A 15,028-nucleotide genomic window follows, 5' to 3' on the forward strand; every position below is an offset into this window, starting at 1 on the left:
CACGCCTTCTCCACATACCTTTACCTCCCTTATATATTTATGGATATATTTATGTTTTTAACTCTTTTGGTGCATCTTCGACCGTCGACACTTTCACCTCGAGTTAAATGTGACGAAGTGTGTGAAAGGTAAAGTGGCGTTGCCATGGAGACGGGCGTGCAAATGTACATAAAAGGCTCCTGCCATACATTCTGGTGAGCTGCAAGCGTGCAGGGTTGGACACGCCTCGTGTGTGTGGGCGGGGTCATGTGTATCGGCATGCAAACGCACCCTCATGAATAATTAATGAGGGTGTGAATATTCATCACATTGCTGGGGCTTTTTTTGGAATATTACAGGAGAAGTCGAGCCCAGACGTTTCCCGGGGTTTGATCGATCAGATTTGATGATGATTTGATTTTTAAAAACAAAAACACTCACATATTTAACTCATAACTCGCGTTAATAAACGTGTTTTATTCATAAGTGCAGGTGAACTTAAAAACACACCTGCAGGGCTCACATTCCCGCTCTCCAAAAAAAAAAAAAAAAAAAAAAACTTTACGCACAAAAAAACTTTACGCACAGCTTTAACAGACAGCAGAGCAGCAATGCCGCCCTTTAACGTCACTTTTTGTTTAAATTAGAGGAGTTTAGAAGGGAAGTCTCGTCTTCTGGGTGTCTGATCATTTCGAGTACAAGCCGGAGAAAAGTGCGCCCGGGTCGGCGTGTTGCTACAGGTCGCCTCCTGCTGCAGGAGGACCGGGGTGGGGGGGGGGGGACGTGATGCGCACGGACCGGGACTCGAACTCAGTCCGACTCTAAACTACAAACTTTAAAAAAAAAACATTAAAAAGTGCCTTTAAATCTAAATCATAGCAACAACCTGCAGCTTCTTACTCTCCTATTAATATTAGAGCCTCTATTTATAAACCCCGCCGTGGAGCCGGTCGGTGTCCCGGCTCCAGGCTCCCGGCGCCGGCTGACGGAGCGGCAGGTCTCCGTGCGGGGCGAAGCAATCTCTGCAAGAAGAAGAAGAAGAAGAAACTTACCGCGGAGTCAGATCGCTGCACGGCGGCGCACAGGGCGAGGACGAGCAGCGGCACGGCGAGCTGGCGCAGGCTCTTCGAGTCTGGACTCATCTTGGTGGGGGAATAAAACAAAGATCCGCCCGCGTTAACACTCTCTAACTACGGCCGGCTACTCGCGTGTCATAGCCCCGCGTCTCCGCTCTCCCTCCCCCCTTTTCTTTGGTGCACAACGGTGGAATAATAATAATAATATGAGCGAGACTTCTTCTGCTGGCTGTCGGCTCCCACTGGTCCTGGTCTGGCACCGTGCGCCTCTGCAGTCCCCCCTCTCTAACTTTTTCTCGACTTGCAACTGCCCCAGCCGGATCTACTTCCCGGCACCCAGGGGCGCGCAGATATCCACCCCCCCTCCACCACCGCCGCACCTACACCGACACAGATAACTCATCCAGAAATAGAATATAAAGTGACTCACTTCTTTAAAACGCTCTTCAGCACCAGTGGGACATTTCAGCCCGGATGGTCATTTGTTTAAATCCCCTTTTTAGGTTAAAAATAACTAAATTATATTAGGACCTCGTAAAGCGCGGAGGGATACGGTGCCTTACACCTGCCTGCCTCCCAGATCCTACCCAGCGCCTGAGGCTACCAAAAAAAAAAAAAAAAAAAAAGCTTTGACATTAAACCTTTATTTGACATTTTCTATACGCCCAGACATGTTGCATTCCTGCCAGATTATTAAGGGGCACATCTTTGGACTCCTGACAGGGGGATGCTGCCGGCACAATGAACAAAGTAAAAATGTATTGATTTAAAACGTGAAAAAACAACTACATCATCCTCTCCCTCTCATTTCCCTGCATTCTTTTAGATAGGAGGGGTTGAGAAGTCAGATCCCCAGCTGCTCAAGAATGTATACATATATATGGTGTTTTTCCATGTTCTCACAAATAACTTTATTATGACATATTTCATGTCTCCGACAATAAGTCTTGAAAGTAAATCTCCTTCACGGAGGCTTGAAGTTAATGATTATCGATCCGTTTCACAAGTTTTCACTCAGTTTGCATTTTATTTGTTTTGGCTCTCGCCTCTCGTGGCCTTATAAACGTCTCTTAACTCTATTCTTGTTTGACTTGGAGTGATTTTATTGGACATTAAGGATCACAATGGAAATATGTCTTGCAGTATAATGTGATGTCCATCTTCTCGTAATGTCACATAAACTTATAGAAAACATCAACAATCTTCAACTGTTTCCGTGAAGTGTTGATTCAACTGTACGGTAACTTTAGAGTTGCCGTGCTGTCGGCTTGTATTGTGTTGTACCAACAGGTGTTTCTATTATTTTGTCCACCTCATTTATATGTATATATTAAAAGTGTTATATAGATTCACCTGTATTTGCTACATGGGCTTTGTGTTCAGGTCGGGATGTAGTTTGGGTGATAAACTCACAGATTCTTGCAGCAATAGAGATTCAAAGTGCCAAACTTTAAATGTCCCTGGTAGGATCCCTGAGGTACTCCGAAGCTGAAAACCAAACCACCGAGGAGAACAAAGATGTCTTTTTTTCTACGAGACAGTAAACAATGTTAACTAGGGGACTTGATTGTAACGTCAGCAAAATCTGTTGGTCTATAAATCTAAATTTTGTGTTTAAGAAACTAAAATAGAACATCGGAGAGCTGAAATTGGACCGTGAGTAACTCGGATTCTGAGTTTAGAGCAGCAGAACAAAACGGGGGTATTCAAAATGTTTATCTTATCTCATACTTGAGGTTACTTTATGTATCACTTATCACTATTGACATCGTGTAAATGAATTGTTTCATAACTTAAAAACTAAGACCTTCCCCCAACTTTCCCCAACTGTGGACTGATTTTTAGGAAAAGGACTCGTAAGGCGTAACAGTTGGCTAATGTAGAAAAAACACCGTCTTGAGTGAATATTGTCAGCTAATTCGTCCAGACTTGTCATTTGCAAATTACTTCATCAGCCGAGGTTGAAAAAGCAAACAACACAAGATCCATGCAGTTTATCTAAATTAAAGCTAGCGGGCTAATATTAGCTCGCTAACATCATCGCTAGCAAAATACTATCTGAGTAAGAGGTGTCAAAAGTACAGACTTTCTATACTCAAGTAGAAGTACTGATTCAACTTCTTTACTCAAGTAAAAGTAAAAAAGAACAGCTCTGAAAATGTGCTCAGAGTAGAAAGTAAAAGTATCCCTATGAAGTACATTTCTACTGGCTGTTTTTTTTTTAACTGAATGTCTCGTCATATTTATAAGAAAAACAATAATGATAATTCCTCTCAAATGTATTCAAACTAAAGTAACAAGCCTTTTCTTAAAATGTAGAGAGTAAAAGTATAAAGTTGTCAGAATAATAAATACTCAAGTAAAAAATCCTGAAAATTCAACTTGAGTACAGTAACAAAGTAGTTGTACTTTCTTACTTCCCACCTCTGATCTGAATGGAAGTCGGCTAGATTGGCAAAATTTGTCACCACGTGAGTCACGATTTACGTATTATGACAAACAAATGATGCAATGAAAAAAAAAGCAAAGCTAAGTAGCTCGCTGTAGCTAATCTAAGGCTAGCTGTAACTCAGCCATACGTTGCATGGGTTTGGCTTTACGTTAGCTCATGATGTCATATACAAACATGTTTTTAATATCACGTAGCCATTAGTAGTAAAAATAAAATATATGAACATTAAAGATCGTAGCTGAGGTAATTCTAAAGGCTATATATTTAAGATCGATATCCTCACCATAACTACGACAATCCTGATATATATGTTTAATATAAAAGGGGAAAAAAGAGTAGAATTAAAAGTGCAAGCAGTGATGTGACAGGTCCTCGCTCATACGCGGAGCAGATTAAATAAAGTTTCCTGTTTAACAGCACATTCAAGTGATTGAGTTGCATCTGAATGTCGTTATGGTGACTCTAACAGTGCTGGAGGAGCCCGCAGTGAAATCCCCCCGCCGTGGCCGAAGGTATGGAGGCATGAATGACATGTGTTGGCCCCTCCTCTCCCGCGCTGCTGTTGCTGCGCTGCTGCTGACTTGAAGCGCAGCAACCCGGAGAGCGCAGCAGCGACTTCACCGCTGCAACTTTGGTGAGTTGGAAGAAGGCTCTCGTTGTGTGTGTGTGTGTGTGTGTTTTAAAATCAAAAGAAGTTAAAACAGTGTGTGTGTGTGTGTGTGTGTGTGGTGTTTTAGTTTTTTAAACGGGTTGTGTTTTGGAGCTGTGTGACTGCGTGGTGGGACTACTTTATCTCTCTCTTTCTCTGTCTCCGGGTAGATGACAGGGTTTTTTTTTTTTTTTGGAGCCGTCGATGAGCGCGTTTGAAGTGCCTTGCTGGTGAAGACTAAACAGGGGATCGAGTCTCGACCGTTCCGGTTCCCCGGATCTTAAAAATGAAATTCCTGTAAGCCCTTTATTTTTTTTTAATTTTAACTTTTTGAACTGTTTCTTTTGAAGTGATTCGGCTTTTGATGGCGTCGAGTTTTACCTGCTGCACAACCCCAGCCTACAAGGACCGAACCAACTAACTGAGTGTTTATTTGTGTGCAGGATTTGTGTGGTCGCGGTCGCCTTGGCGGTGAGATCTGCGCACGGAGTAAGTCCCGTTTGTTTCCTTCAGGTGGACCGGCTCTCCACCCGGTTATTACCGCGCTCATGAGCCCCTTTCTATCCCGTTTGCATTGCTACTGTGTTTCTGCTGGAATAGATGGGTCACTTTATTCCCCTGACTCTTTCTAAAACATTTAAAATGACTGAAAATATGAGTGTGAAGTGACTTTTGTGCGCAGGCGTCTTACGTGCCTTTTCTCCCTCCACGCGTCACCGTGGGTGTCTTCCTGCTGCACGAGGACACACAATATTATTATTTATTTCTCTGCATATCATCAAGGACACTCCTGTCACTGTTATGCATGACTTTTATCTGTTATTTTATACATGAATAACATTCCAGGTGCGTCCAATGCACTCACTTTTTTGTGTGTTTAAAAAAAAAAAATATTAATTCAGGTTTATTATTGTCAGCTTGAGGTTCTGGAAAAAATATCAGTTCATATTTGAGTGGACCCGCTCACAGTTATTTGCCATTCAAACCCCGCCCACTGATGAATATTTAAAATAAGGAGATTATTGGGCCTTTTTTTTCTCCTCCAAGCCACACCCATACAGGACTGCTCCTCTGCTGAAGCTTTACACTGCATTCTTTAATATTCTTCATATTATATCACATCATTTATATACTGAGGCTGTTTTTAAATCTGTTTTGTCCTCAAATCTAACATTTAAACAGCATACAGAGCAGCAAGCGCTCATTAATGCATCGTTTACACAGGATCCATATGAAAACTTACAGTAATATACTCTAATATACAGTTATATCATCTGGGAATCACTATATGAAACTTGTAATAAATCATTTATTAAGCACTGGAATGTAGTTTTAAGCTGCTGAAATGATCAGCCTCCCTCATGACATCTACATTAACAACACTTAGACGGACTATAATGGTGTGTTTGAATGATTTCTACTGCCATACACGCTGCAGTAACGTGTTGAAATACTTTATTGAGACGCATACTGGCAGCTGTGATGACGAGGGTGAGGCTGTGGAGAGGAGGGTCAGCTATTACCTCCCCGATTAGAATAAGAAAGAGCAGCCGTGGTGTTTGATGGTGTCATTCACACTGATGGGGGGGGGGGGGGGGGGGGGGGTCATGGGGTCGGTCTTTGGGCTGAGGAGGATCAAACGTGTGAGCTACGTAATATCCATAATAGCAATAACATCTACTTCATACAAGTTGGTCAAGTGTTGGATTTATATGCTTTATCAAACTCATTTCAACAACTTTATGCGTTAAATGATGCTTCATATTTTTATGTTAAAGTCGATGTTATTATGTAAAAGTATGCTTTAAATGAAGTGGAGAAGTATACAGCAGCATGGAATGATAATACCCAAATTGTACTTTAGCTGCTTATAATATCACACTTGCATACGATGGGTGATATAACAGCAACGTTGGTCCTGTGCCGAACTTCACCGTTGAACCCTGCAGGGACTCGAACCCTCGGCCCGAGCAGCGTTTGTGCCTCGTACTAGTGAGGTTGTCATCGCCGCTGACGGGGGGGATCAAAGCCGAAACGGCGGCATAAAGCTTCCCGGGTCTCAATGGGACTCATCTGACGGAGCTGCATTGACTCTGAATCGACTCCTCCACCCACTTCCCACCTCCCTGGTGTGTGTGTGTGTGTGTGTGTGTGTGGGTGGCTGGATGGATAAGTTGTGTGTTGAGTGACTGACAGATGACTTCATTGGGTGGTCTGGGCCGCCGTAACCTTGGCAACTGTGTCTTTGGTCCAGGCCAGAGTTCCAAACGTGAACGCGTTTCTCTGCTTCGTTTTGGACTAAAACAGCTAGCTTGTGCGCTAAGACTCGATAGCTAGCACCAGCTAGCACTAGTTAGCGTGTCCAGATGGCCGGGTTGAAGCGTGTTAGCGTTGGTTAGCTTGTGAGTTTTGCGAGATTGCATTTCTAAAGATCTTTGGTGTTCCTTTAGAATAGCGTGTTAGCATTTTTTTAGTGATTTTCGTGGCTCATTATGATGCTAAACCAACAGTTGAGGCTGTAGCGTTACTAGGTAACCTGCTGTACATTTGCATATCTTCGCATGTTAGCTTAGCTTGATAATGAGGGTGTTTTGCTGACTACTTATGACGCCAAACCAACCGTTTGTGCCTCCGAACTGAACCCCGGCTTTGTTTTAAGGTTCGCTGATTTCCCCTCTCAGTCTTTTTTGTTTCTAAAACGATGTTTCAGTGAACATACCGAGAGAGTAAGGCGAGCCTGTAAGGGCGGACACAGCTGTTGGCACAGAGGAAACATCACACCCGGGTGAGGAGGAATGGGGAGGCGAGGGGAGGAGGGAGTCTGTGCTACCTGGATGCTTTCACGTCGGTTGGCATGTTGGATGGATCGTCCAAACTGTGTGGGCGTCGCTCATAGCAGGAGATGTTTGGCAGGTAGACAGCGTACATATGGATGGATGCTGATCCACACACCTTTACTTTTGATATGATAATCAATCAGCAGACTCTATGCAACGGTGCAACTTCTAAAATATGTAGCAACTAGGGGTGAGTATTGGCAAGAACCTCACGATACAGTACGTATCACGATACTTTGGTCGTGATACGATACGTATCACGATATTGCGATATAAATACAGATGGAAACACAAGTACCTGTATATGTACATCAGATGATATTGATCAGAGGACAAATTGAGTCAAAACTATTTCATTCAAAACAGCCTCTCCATTTTATTAATTCCCATGAAATTCACTGGAATAAATATTGAAAATAAAATGAAAAAGGATAAAGTACTGCATCCACAACGAGTCTGAACATTAATCTTTTATTTTCTTTTTTAATCGATCTTTGGAGTTGAACAATCGATATTGTATTGGGCGGCAAAGTATCGCGATATATTGCCGTATCAATATTTTTACCCACCCCTATTAGCAACTCATGATAAGTGTTTTCTATCAATGAATCAAGTGAAAAGGCATTATAGTATCCCCAAAGTCGTCAAATTTGCACGTTTCTTCCGACCATAAAGTCCAAACCCCCCCAAAACCAACCTCTAGTTTGTGAACATGTGCACATTCCCACATTTGCATTTTACGGGTTGAATATGCAAAAACACGGGTACGACTGTATCAACCAACATCAGTGAGTTCTTGTATTGAGGATGAAAAAGTAGATCCTCACGTTCAGAGTCGAAGGTGGTTTTGGTGCAGAACCGATGGTGTAAACTGGTGCAGGGGCATCCATCGCCTCCCCCTCTCCTCCCCCCTCCTCCCCTTCCCCCTTGGTTGAATTCCTCCCGAGCTTGGCAGGACTTGTCAGGCTGTCTCCCACTCCCTGCAGGTGCTATAGGCTGGAACATTCCACAAACGCTAAGTGAGGCGACTGATCACTGCTTGATTTGTGGTTGTTAGACCCTCCCCAACTCAGCTGAGCCCCCCCACACCCTACCCCCTCCTTCCTTTCCCCTTCTGCCCTCCCTCCCTCCCTCACCCGATCATTACCCCCTCACACACCCCCTTTCCCCCTATCACTTTTTGCCCTCAATGCTTCCACAAGTCAGGCCAGCCATTACCAGTTGATTTGTGAGTCCCCCCCCCCCACAACCTCCTCTTCACCCTTTTTCTTTTTTCTTTAAATGCTTTAAGATACAGCAGCTCATCTGTTGACACAACAGCCTGTTTTCAATAATGCATCATTCATTCATCGTTATTTTTGTCATATATGATCAAATCATTTGCCGATCCGTATCTCCACGTTTGTCACGTTGAAGCCGTCTTCTACTCTTTGAGAGCTCCCGATTCACGACGTAAAGCGTGGATGAAATGTTGTATTTCGGTTGCGTGAGACGGGAAACAGAAGGAGACAAGCACGGAGACCACATGACGGCAGCGAGCCGTCGGACCTGATTAAACCCCTAATCTGCCCACTTAGAAGCGTTTCAGGGCCCGTTAGTGTGAATATCACGATGTGGAAACGAGAGCGGTGATCTGGGTCACGGTGAGATTAGGTAGCGATAACGGTGAAGAGAGGCTGTGCATCATTTCATCCTCTCAATACCTCTAATTCACCGTTGTGTGCTCAGCCTCACGCCATAAACCTGGATTTCTTTGCGTGTTTCCAAACCTTTATTCCCAGTTTAACCCCACGCTCTCTCTCTGTAGTTTGGTCAGAGGAACATACTTTGAGTAAGTGCATTAGGGAAACCTATAAAGACCACGGAGCAGGTTTAACGCAGCGTTGAAAAGCCCCTGCTGTTGCTCTCCCACGCCCACACTTAAGACTGCGACCTGTGTGGTGCTTCCATGCATGTGTGCATGTTTCCCAGCCTTGTAAAACGCCATCCTTCGTGTTGCTGCTGCAGGTGGGATGAAGCCTTTCTTCTTTTTTTTCTTTCCACTGGCATGGAAATACCCGTACCAACACTGTTTCAGGAAAGGGAGAAGGGATCTTTGTCAGATTTAGTTCCTTTACTCGTCAGGTGAAGAAATCTACATTTGACGATTTCCACCTTTTGAATAAACACAATCTCTGCGATGATCGGAACCTGGTATGAATTTCTTTAAAACATCCAGAAACAACAAACACAATCTCCTCTTCGTCTTTGACTGGGTATCAAAGTTTCCTCCTCAAACCCGTATCGTTGCATCCATCCGCCGTCTCTCCCTCACATTCAATCTGATAAGCTGCTGCTCCTCTTCCATATTTCCATGTTTGTGTGTTTTCACACTTTATGGTGCACTATCTGGTGTTTTGCAACTATAAAACACCCCCTCTCTTCTTTTTTTTCTGTCCCCCGACGGAGCACACGCTGTCAGTTTATCCCCACGATTGGTCGCGGTGAACTCCCGGGGGTCAGAGGTCGTCCGAGCACAAAGGCAGCAGGGGGGAGAGCGGCGTTGGCTTAACATTCCACCGCCCCGGCTCTCCAGATTTGTTTATCGCACTTTGTCTTGTGCTTCTCGTGAAAGGAAGACGAGCAAAAAACACCTCGGAGATAGATGGGGGGAGGGAGGGGGGAGGGGGGGGGGAGGCACTCTCTCTATGTGCAGCCCCGGGGCGAGCTAGTGGAGGTCTTTAGGCCTGTCAGAGAGGAGCGAGGTGGGGCAGCGTCGGGCTGGATGCTGGGTGGGAGTGCTGTCTTGGCTTGTTGGACGTGCCCGGTCCCTTCTCCTTAATGCCGTCGCTCCCCTCGGGGCTGTTTGCTCTTCACAGGGATTACACCTCCAATCTGCTACTCCCCACTCGTCGGGGGCTTTTCTCTCGTCTTCCATTCTTCCCTTTTTGTGCTTCATTTTGTTTATCTCGTCCCTTTTTTCAAATGCACAACTCAATCTTCTTTACTTTTCATGCAACGCCCCCCCAGAGGATGTCGACCAACATCAATATGTTTGTGTTCACAAAGAGTGATGTGCAATGTGAGAGGAGTTCCTCAGGGATTACCCCTCAGCCCCCTAGATTTCCATCTTCATGAAGCTAAAGAGACGGATCATATATTTCTAGTTGGTGGAGACCCAAATGTGAGAGGAGTTCCTCAGGGAACCTACAGTGGCTTTCAGCTCATTGCCGTCTTCATGAAGCTGAAGAGACGGATATATTTCTATTATATTATATCTAGTTGGTGGAGACCAAAATGTGAGCTAAAAGAGCAAATTTAAATGAAGAGTTTCAGATTGTTCTGAAGTCAGGAAGCCTGACAGGTTCAATTCCTGCTCTGCTTTGATGCCCCCCCCCCCTCCCCCTCTGCTACATCATTACTTTGGCATTAGACATCGGCCCTTTAAGTCAAACATTTTTCACTGCAATTATGGTATGCGTGCCTGTGCAGAGGGAACACATCTCCTTTTGTTCGTCAGCGGTGGCGGTCTGAACCACCAGCCCCTGTAGGGCGCTAGGTGTCTGCACGGCCCTGCCTTTTTCTGAGTGGCTTTCTAATTACCACTAATGTTCTTTAATTGAGGCGTTAATTACATACCAGGCATTAATGTCATTGTTGTGGGGTAGTAAAGGGAGGAGGGGGGGGCAGATATTTAGACCTGACGTGTGTGGCAGCTAATGTAAACCAAACCAGAACCAATGTGTGCACAGCACTTATGTCCTGTTTGAGTTTACCTTTAGCACGGCGGCGTTAGCCCCCACTCTAATAAAGATCGGGTGTTTCAGAAGCTTTTAAAAGACGGGATTTAATGAACTCACGCTGACGGGGGCAGGAATCAGCTGTTCACGTAGAAACATCCTGTGTGATCCACAGAATAATCAATCAATTCACCTCGTTTTTGGTCGCTGATGACCATACCTAGTCCACGTATCCATGGTTACCGTATCCCAACCACAGCCCACTAATGCCCCACTGAGATACACTATCATTGGCACATCAGATGTGTCAGTTACTGTGTGGTATTACCGCCTCACTGTGTCTCTGCCTGCCCCTGTAATTACCCCCCCCTCCCTCCTCCTCCTCCTCCTTCTTCTTCTTTGTCTCACACTCATGCCAGGTAATCCAGACGGTGCAGGTAACCACCTCCATCTTCCCTGGCTGAGTTTCCACCCTCAGCTTCGGATAAACAACTACAAAACTCATTCTGTCCCTTTTTATTTATTATTCATTTGTTTTTTTACGCCAGCTCGTCTGCTTTTCCTTTTGTTACAGAAAAAAGTGAAAGAGAACGCAGCCCTGTTGTATGAACCGACATGTGATGCCTTAAAACATTCCATATTTAGTCTCATTCTGCTTTCTCATTCTCATTCATGATTTGGCTCATTTACTTACTTTATAGTTATTATTTTATGTTAGTATTACTTCTTATCCTCTTTATATTGGCTACTCTCTTACTTTTCTCTTATTCTTCTGCTTTTCTCTGTATTTCTTTGTATCGTTGCACTTTTTTTGACCCTCGACTGGAACTCTTTGATTATTATTATCACGCTGGCTTACGCAATAAAGGAGCCATATTTATTAAAGTCAACAACAAAACTGTTGGACTTTCAGATCTCTTCATTGCAGAAACGTTGCATTGCTTTGTCACGTGAACCTTTTGTCAATCGGCTTCGTGTTGCGGACGTAAATCGTATCGCGTAAATAAATCTTCCCCCAATTTGTCTCCTGGGCACATCCAGAGGGGGAAATACCACACGAGTCAGGTGTGATTTACTCTGCTTTGTTGCTCAGTGTGAAGCGATCACCTACGCCCCCCAGATGACACCCCCCCCCCCCCCCCCCCCCATCCATCATCATGATGAGCAGCACTCACTCTGCTTTACCCTTTTCATTTCCAACCTTTACACACTGATTGATTGATTGTCTTGACATTTTGGAGTTTTAGTGACATCATCAGATGATGAGGATCACCCCGAGTCCTGGAGTCTGCTTTACGAGGCTCTTAAAGGGCCCTGGAGGGGATGTTTGTTTCCAGGGACTGGGTCACGCCGTCCTCTGGCACGCGACCATAAAACCACCCGAGCCCGGGCCTCGTACCTGGCTGCTCGGCCTGCGGAGCGTAGAGTGTAAGACAGCTTTTGGCAGGTGTAGCGCTAACGTAACACCAAACAAAGGGCTCTTGTTATCGGGTTCCTGCCCCCCCCCCCGAGAATCACTGTCAGATCAAACTGTTGAGAGTGAGCTTTCTCAAGAACGTGAAATCCACATCCAGCGTCTTCATTTGAATTTACTGCATTCCCAGCATGCATCTTGGCCTCGAAAGCATCTGTTTGTGCAGCTCTTAAAGGTCGACCGGCGTAGCGCTGGTCGTGGCGCCCCCCGACCGAAGCGCCCGGCAGCTTAGCGCCACCTGGCACCGTTCCCTCCGGCTTCACCCTGCCCTCGTGCTCTTAGCTTTAAAGCCGTTCATTATGGGAGTGAAGGGCCTCCTCCGCCGGTCCTCTGGCTCCGTTCCCTGTCGCCCACTGTGGCCCCAAACGGCCACTAATGAGGGGGGACAGATGACCATTGTGCCCGACCTACGTTTGCAAAAAACACCAAAACACGGCAGCGCTTCCTTTTCCTTCCACCGCGTGGATTTAGCGTTGGAAGCAGCTTCGGGCGTCTCGGGAGCCGTTTTGCTTCTCCTGGTTTTGTAACCGGGGTCAGCGTGTTTGTCAACAGAGTGCAGTTGCCCCTCCGTGTTTATTTAGCCTTGTTCCTAAAATAGCTCACACACTAGCTGGCCAGAGTGTCTGTGTGTGTGTGTGTGTGTGTGTGTGTGTGTGTGTGTGTGTGTGTGTGTGTGTGTGTGTGTGTGTGTGTGTGAGGAAGGGGGTGAGGCGAGGTTTCATTATTTCTGTCTAATAGTCAGCGTGCCAGTGAGCTTCCCCACACAAAACGTGTTGAAAAGCAACATTTTGGGCCATGAAATTGTTTCACATTCAGTTGTGTTCTGGCCCGTCTCCATGACGACGCTTTAAAGATAGCGTGGAATAAAGTTAGTCTTCGATGACCGTTTTCGTCTGTAAAATGTCCAAAATCACGAGATACAAAACATATGGGGTTTTTTTTGCACGGAAAATGAGTCGAACACCAAAAAAACAACAACACGTTTGTTGTAATTCTGTTTTCATGTAATTTTCTCAGCTTTTATTCTGCGAATTAAACTTTTAACCAGTAAAATGACAGTTTGATTGGTTGTTTTCACCTTCAGTTTGTGTGCGAGAACCAATCAGAGGACAGTGAGGATTAATTAGGTCACAGAAAAGCCTTTTATATATATATATATATATATATATATATTATATATATATATGTATATATATCTTGGATTGTATGGCGTGCTGTGCTTTGCATACCTCCTCCGTTGCCTGGAACGCTAGCTGTCACACCTTCCCATTATCTCACATGACTGAGTGCTTTTCTAAAAAACACAAAAACCTCGTGAGCTTAGAGATTCGTAGCTCGGGGCTCCGTCGTTTCAACGTAAAGGTCTTGAATGTCTCCAGATGCAAACCTGAGATTGAAACCTGAGGGAGAAGATCCAACCCATAATAGTCTGTTATGACTCCAAGTCTTTCAGCCGTGACGTCCTCCTCCTCTCGTGTCCTGGACTCATTGGGTATTTGCAGTATTGTGTACACAGTGTAAGCTTATTAAATGCATGTTTCTGCTCCTGCAGAGGTAGGAGATGTGTTCAGGGCCACGCCGACCTTCCACAGCTCTCTGCATTAGTGTTGCATCTTCCCCATACGTGTAAAACGCTGCTCTTTAAAAGAAGTGGAGGTGAGAAGCTGCTGTCGGTGTCGTGACGCCCGGAGGTCCTCTTTATTATTTATTTCCCCCCCCGATCCCACCGGCCTTCCAGCAGCATCCGTGACAGACAGTAGAGGGCTGATAGCTAATGAACCGTTGCCAGGGGCGACGTGAACATTCCATGTCATCGCCATAGCTACTAACCCCCCCTCCCCTTCCCCCTGTCGACCACCACCTCCCACCCCCGCTGCCCTCCAGCTCCTTCAAGAGGTCGCGCACCTGTCTGCACCTCTTCTTTGCTTTCCTGGTCTTCACCTTCCCCCTCTTCCCTCCCCCCTTCTCTTCCCCCCCTCTAAGTCTCATTTGAACTCAGTGACTCCATTGATTTGTTCTTTAATTATCTCTTCATTAAAAACACAAGTTTCACAACTATCCAATTAATAAGTCAGGTGAATATCAAATCAGAAATCAAATCAGAAGTGTCGATATGCAGAAGGCTGTTGGATGTTCTGTATTTTAAAGGCTCATATACGTCACGGGACACCTCACAAATTAAATTAAAGCTACACATTATGCTACATATTTGTCTATATACACAGAAACAGGAAATAACAATATAATAATATAATAATAATATATATATATAAACACGCATGTATTGAAGCAATGTGCAAGAACAAAATACTAAACATTTATCGTAACTCCCAATTGTGAGGCTTTTCTGTCTTTAATATACTTGTAAAGTGAATAATTGTCGATTTTTGTACGATTTTTGTACGATTTTTGTACGATTTTTGTACGATTTTGAGCTCAAAGCTGAAACTAAACCATCACATGTCGTGTTAGAGACGTCGGTCGTGGTTTTATCCCAAAGGAAGTGTTTCTATTTGCTTTCAGCACATGTGTTTTTCAGTGTGAGAGAAGTGAGTCAGAGGCCACTGGACTCGGTGTTTAGTCTCCGAGGACGTTTTCATCTAAAAAGACGTCTTTGTGACTCCAGCTGTTTTCTGGCGCTCTCACTAGATGTCATTCCTCTTCCTCTTCCTCTTCCTCTCTGAAGCAGATGGACTCGCAGGTGAATTCAGCACCAGATTTACAACAAAACAAAAAAGAATACAATACCCATAAATCTGTGTGTGTGGGAACTTAATTCCTGGGTCGTTGAGAAAAAGCCGCGCCAGGTCAGGAGTGAGAGCCGGAGGTCAGAGGTCAGAGG

The 15,028-nt window shown here is 44.8% G+C and overlaps 2 protein-coding genes across 5 annotated transcripts in view; one reads left to right on the forward strand and one right to left on the reverse strand.

The window, feature by feature from the left end:
* The window catches only part of col4a5 (collagen, type IV, alpha 5 (Alport syndrome)), a 30,818-nt gene extending 29,493 nt beyond the window's left edge, over positions 1-1,325 (reverse strand). The window contains exon 1 of one of the 2 annotated variants that reach the window (XM_084002778.1): positions 1,032-1,325. In XM_084002778.1, coding sequence (XP_083858904.1) covers positions 1,032-1,121 — 90 coding nt within the window. In that variant the 5' untranslated portion in view covers positions 1,122-1,325. The remainder of the gene's footprint in view (positions 1-1,031) is intronic. The other variant, XM_084002779.1, reaches the window with a different exon arrangement.
* A 2,771-nt stretch (positions 1,326-4,096) lies between these two features.
* The window catches only part of col4a6 (collagen, type IV, alpha 6), a 77,352-nt gene continuing 66,420 nt past the window's right edge, over positions 4,097-15,028 (forward strand). For all 3 annotated transcript variants that reach the window (XM_084003319.1, XM_084003320.1, XM_084003321.1), the window contains exons 1-3: positions 4,097-4,141; positions 4,327-4,453; positions 4,600-4,645. In XM_084003319.1, the coding sequence (XP_083859445.1) occupies positions 4,443-4,453; positions 4,600-4,645 (57 nt within the window). In that variant the 5' untranslated portion in view covers positions 4,097-4,141; positions 4,327-4,442. The remainder of the gene's footprint in view (positions 4,142-4,326; positions 4,454-4,599; positions 4,646-15,028) is intronic.

This window comes from Eutrigla gurnardus, assembly GCF_963514095.1.
Source record: "Eutrigla gurnardus genome assembly, chromosome: 23".
Taxonomy (NCBI): domain Eukaryota; kingdom Metazoa; phylum Chordata; class Actinopteri; order Perciformes; family Triglidae; genus Eutrigla; species Eutrigla gurnardus.